General features: G+C 41.0%; 1 protein-coding gene across 1 annotated transcript in view; it reads left to right on the top strand.

Moving 5' to 3' along the window:
* The first annotated feature begins 1,621 nt into the window (after nt 1-1,621).
* Nucleotides 1,622-5,773, top strand: part of LOC114004419 (dnaJ homolog subfamily B member 6) — a 7,333-nt gene continuing 3,181 nt past the window's right edge. Inside the window, exon 1 of the mRNA XM_014588181.2 lies at nt 1,622-2,443. Coding sequence (XP_014443667.1) covers nt 1,806-2,443 — 638 coding nt within the window. The 5' untranslated portion in view covers nt 1,622-1,805. The remainder of the gene's footprint in view (nt 2,444-5,773) is intronic.

The raw sequence follows: 5,773 nt of genomic DNA, 5'->3' as shown, positions 1-5,773 counted from the left end.
AGAGGAATGTGGTTCTAAGAGTGAAGGTGAAATTGTAGAAATGATTGGTGTATTAAAGCAGACTAACTGATGTCACAAATAGATGGAAATGTTTATAATTGCTTATGTACAGTAGAAGTGTGTTTTTGCATATGTAACTATTCCAAGGTAGTTGGTAGAGTTGTTCTGCTTGTGGATCTGTTATCTTTACATGGCAGCTTTCAAGGTCATCTGGACACTGATATCCAGTTGGTAGAAGGAAAAAGAGCAAGGACAAGCCCATGCAGGTGGTCTTATGGGCCAAGACTGAGGGAAGCGTGCATTATCCCTTCACGTTTCATTGGCTAGAACTTAGTCGCATGGTCACACCAAGTTTCAAGGAAGTCTGGGAAATGTACAGTTGTATGTCCTAGGAAAAAAGCACTAATAGCTCCTACACAGAGGCTTTAGAGCCATTTGCTGTTCTGATGCTGCTACTTACTCTAGTTGTGAAGTCCAGAGATAAACTTCAAAAAGATTAACATTAAAAGAACAACTGGGAGTCTAAAGGGCATAGTGGTTAAGGTGCTGGATCCCCACATGATTGACTGCGGTTTGAGTTCTGGATCCAGCAGCTTGAAAATCAAAACCCCAAGGACCAGCGGTTGCCATAATGGCTATGTTGCTGGACTCCCATGTAGTTGACCACAGTTCGAGTCCCGGACCTGGTGGCTTAAACTCACGCCGGGCATGTGTGTGTGTGTGTGTGTGTGTGTGTGTGTGCCCAAGATCCCAAGAGGAGAATGGAGGAGAAGGGATTGCAGCGTGGCGCCATCCCGCCTGGGGGTCATTTCTCGCTTTCTGTCTCTGTCTTTCTGGCAAGCACACGCGCCCTATATCAAAAACCTCTCAAAAAAAAAAAGTAAAAATCACAACCCCAGGCACATGTGTGCATGCTCAAAATCCTAAGAGGAGAATGGAGAAGGTATTGCAGTAATGACTATTCTACCTGGGGGGTGATTTCTCCCTCTCCCTCTCACTGTCTGTCCCTCTCTCGTGAGTGCATGTGCCCTATGACAAAAATGTAAAAAAGAAGACAAAAGGCCCACTCAAGAAGGCTTATCTGTCAATACATGAAGCATTTTTACTTCTATTTCTATTTCCTAAATCTATCTTTAAAAAAACTCCTTGATCTCAGTAACCTAGTTTCCTCATTTGATGAAATGAATTTTAATCATTTTCCTTCACCAGAAATGTGTACTAATTTTTTTTTTTGCAAACAGTTCCTTTATTGCTTACCTCATACTAGCAGCAAATATTAAATATCACAGAGAGGTATCCATGAAGTCACAAAAAACATTAGCCCTCAATGTGAGCCAAAATGGATTTTTGGGGTCTAATTTAAGTGCAAGACTCATTTGTCTTGTGACTGTTATTTAACAAACAAGGTAAAGACTTTCAAGCCACACAGAAAGTTTCTCTCTATTAAGAAGTTGCTTAGTGCTGATTTTAAAATAAGGTAGTGCCTCCTGATCTTTATATTATCCACCCCAAGTTTCCCACCAATGGGAGGTAAGGCAAGCATCCACTGAGAGTCACAGCAGAGATTGTGAGCTCATAGTCACTATAGCCACAGTGAGCTGCAGAGGGTATGGGGTAGCATTGGGGCTGGGGGGTGGGGAGGATCTGTCCACCAAAGAAGAGACTTTGTCTAAGAACCATGTATTAAGATTCAAAGGGTCTTGGTGTAAACTTGAGTAGTTTATCATCATCCTTTCCAAAGTTATATGGAAATTCTTCAGAACATAAACTCTGCGTCTCGGCAGAGAAAGGCTCTTTAAAGAAACATGGTAAATTACTACAAAGTACTAGGGGTGCCTCAAAATGCTTCCCCCTCTGATATTAAGAAGGCTTATCACCAGTTGGCTCTTCAAGTACACCCAGACAAGAACCCAGAGAACAAGGAGGCAGCTGAGGAGAAATTCAAACAAGTAGCACAGGCCTATGAGGTCTTGTCTGATGCCAAAAAACGCAATGACTATGACAAGTCCAGAGGAAACTGCATCAAAATGGAAAACAGAGGAAATTGCAGAGACCAAAACCATTTGGAGGAGGAACTGTGCTTTGAGAGGCCACACCGTGTTTTCCAGAATGACTTTGAAGATGAATACGTCTCAGGAGATTATTTTTCTACCGGCCGTGTGGGTAGGGCCAGGAGATTCCATTCCTCCTTATTTGATGTGACCCCTATATTGGACACAGGATTTTCCACTTTTGTATCCTTGGGCTTCAAATCAAGTCCCTCTGTCTCTAAGACATTTGTACCCTTTGTAAGCAGTGGAATGAGAAACTTCAGACTGGTCACCACTTGTAGCCAGGTAGTGAATGGCAAGAGAGTTGTTACAAAGAAAGTGCTAGAAAATGTGAGGGGAAAAATTGAAGTGGAAAAGGAAAGACCATTTCATCTGATTCCTCCACCTCATTGGTAAGGAGTTACTGCTATGTTCTTTAACAGTGAGACTTTCATATTAAGGTGGTGTATCTTGAGGCTGATAACAGACAGAATTGAAATTGGCAGGGTGGAGAACTGAAGTGGACAGAAGTCAGCTTAGTCCCAACCTCTCATTTCATAGAGGACAGGACTCATGGACCAGATGTTGACACAAGAAACTAGAAGCCTCAGAGTTGAGCTTCCAGCCCGAGTCTTGTGACCGTAAATTGAGCCCTTTCCTCTACACACTTTGGAACAATAGAGACATGGATGAGGCCTTCTGAGCCAGTTGGAGGACTAATCATCATAAATACCATTGACTTCTTTTGGACTTTTCTCCTGCCCTACCTTGCTATCACCTAGTTGCCTCTTTCTTAATGGGTACTTTCTTTTCTGGCCTCTTTGCTTCTTCTCTTCCTTCCCCATCTTTTTTCCCATGCCTTTTTCATGGACCATATCACAGTCAGGCTCAATTTAAAGAGTTGCCCAGGTGTAGATTAATCCTACCAGAGAGGAGGAGTGAAAAAGTGGGTTAAGAGTTTTTATATGCTTTTTTTTTTTTTATAATAGCTAGCATTTATTGAGTGCTCTGTAGATGTCAGGAATTCTACTTCACACTGTGTTATCTCAGTAATCCTTTAGGCAGTGAAATACAGTAGCTACCTTCCCTGGTTACACAGATAAGGAAATGAGGTTTAGAGAGATTAAGCAACATGCCCTAGCTCCCTCCCTCCCCGCCCCCATAATAAGCAGTAAAACAGTGTCTGTCTTTAAAGTACATGCTTATCTAACTGAACTATAACATCTTTGAATCCTACTCATTTATTTTTAAATCTAGGGTCTTACCCTCATTGGAAATGTAAACCTATTATCTCTAAACTTTACTTCAATGCGTAAGCACTTGCTGGAACTTATTAAGTATGCAAGCACTTTGAATTATATTGCCTGACATGAACTCCAATGTTACTTTTACATGAAGACAAAATCACTTTAAGAAGTACCATAGAAGCTAATGAATGATTATCTGTTAAGACAGAAATCCCAAGATGTGAATGTGAGTTATATTTTTGTTTTGGCTTCAATAATGATATACCGGCAAAATCTTGGTGTTTTTGTTTTTGTTTTTTGTTTTGTTTAGCAGGAGGTGGTCATCCTCCAGCACCTTCATTCATATTAATTGACAGACTGAGTTCCAGAGGACTTGTTCCTTAGGGAAAGTTCTGGTGGATGCATTAGAACATCTGTCTTCTCCCTTCTAGGCCCAAGTTCATTCTAGTACACCATGCTGATTTGCAAATTTGGATTTCATGTGCATTGCAATCTTTTGCAAAAGCTATAACTAATTATTAGCTTTCTCAATCAAGGAACTTTCCTGTGTGTAATCTTTGTGGGAAAAATATTTGATTTATTCTTTGCACGTGTTAATCTCAGTGAATGTTCTGTACCTTAGCAGGAAAACGCCTGCATCTCTCTAGTGAAGGGTAGCACACTTGAAGAACAGAAGCTGAAAGTGGATTTGGAATCAGGCTGTAATCCATTTCTTTCAAAGATGGTGCATTTCTACTTTGTAGTCATTGAGAAGTTCCTATTCGCAGGCTCTGTGCTGTGTGCTTTCCATCAATCAATTTTAATCTCCACAGTCCTCTAGGGAATTATTTCTCCTTCAAAAATGAGGACACTGAGGCTCAGAGAAGTGATATCCCTTACCAAGGGCCACATAGTAAGTTGTGGAGACAGAATGTAGGCTGCAGTTTTCCTGACCTGAAGCTCACATTTCCATTATGCTGTATATTCCATCCTCATTTATCCAAGCTGCTGTAGTTAGGGTTTAAGAGGAAAGTTTCGTTGTATGTACAAATTAACTATATTTATTTCATCATTTTTCAAATGAAGACTTCCAGATGGTGCTTTCTTTCACCAGCCCTGGTCTGAGGTGAACTGTAGTGTGTCTACTGAACAAAGGGAAAATCAAATTGGAGCATGAAACATGATTTTCCATTTTGTCTTAAGTAAAATCCAGATTTCAGCAATTTTCACAGATACACTTGGCTTTTCAACAGAAATGCTGAGTTGTAGAACAACTTTTTAGCAGCAAAATTGTTTAAAAATTTACTTTCCGTTAGTCAAATAAGTTTTCTTGTTGGATAGAAATGAAAGGCATTTCTTCCTGATGCCTGTTTAAAATATGCAGTAAGTTAACTGCATAAGCAACAGCAAGACAAAGTAAAAATAAAAATAAGTGGAGAGCAGAAAGGAAGGGCCTTCTGCTGGGTAAAGCATTCCCAGTCAGTATTCATCCTAGTGCTCAAGGTAGAGCATGGGATTTTTTTTTTAGGTGTATTTATTTATTCCATGAGTAAAATAAAGAGAGAAAGAGAAACACAGACAGACACACAGATATACATACAGTAACGCCAACAGGTTCTTGATGCCGCAGTCCACCCCAGTGTCATCCAGTCCGAATCCTAGGCATATGTGCCTGGTGGGTTCCAAGAATTCTTCAAATGCAAACCGGTAACGCTCCCCTGTGGGTCTTCCTCTCAGAGCCTCGTGTTTTGTCACTGTACCTCCATCCAGCCCGGAGAGGCTGAACTGTGAAATCACCTCTAATTCAGAATCTGTAACCTGGCAGTGCTTTTAGCCTTTCTACTATGGTTTCCAGGTGTCAGAACTCTTCTGCCAACCCTCAGACTTGCAGGTTTCACTAACGGGCATCTTCAGGATTACTAGTTGCCTTTCTGGGGGGAAAAAACTTGAGGATTACAGAATCAGTTTTCATGTTCTTAAAGAATTTTCTGCTCTTATCCTATCAGTCACCTACTTTTTTATGTGTTACTGTTTCAGATACTTGTCTCTCACTAATTAATGTCACTTTATATCCTAGGCTGACAAAACAGATTTCCAAAACTCAAGAAATATCATAGACCCGTTAGAAGTGATTTCTTGTTCTGTTCTGGTTCGTTTTAGGTGGTTGACAAGTGAAATGAGGACTGTGGTCTTGTTAAGAATAGTGGCAGGGATAAGGGCAAGCATAGTTCAGGGAAGGTTGGCAAGAGCAATTCCTCCTGGAATCCTGTCAGAGGCCCCAGATCTCCACATAGCCAAGCAAGGAGACTTGCCTACAGTCACAAAGTGAGCATCTTTTTCGGCCCCCTGACCCAATGCTATTTCTCCCTTACACTCAGAATAATTCTCCTCATAGACAGCCAGTGTAGGGAGGACTCAGAGTTCTCTCCAGAGTTGCATTGCACACTGTCCTCTTGTCTGTTTGTCTATCAAGGGAGAAAGTGAGTACACAATTTTGTAGGGAACGTGGAGAACAGG

Source organism: Tupaia chinensis, unplaced genomic scaffold (genome assembly GCF_000334495.1).
Source record: "Tupaia chinensis unplaced genomic scaffold, TupChi_1.0 Scaffold000263_1, whole genome shotgun sequence".
Taxonomy (NCBI): domain Eukaryota; kingdom Metazoa; phylum Chordata; class Mammalia; order Scandentia; family Tupaiidae; genus Tupaia; species Tupaia belangeri.
Note: the sequence above shows the minus strand (reverse complement) of the source record. Positions and strands in the feature narration are given on the sequence as shown.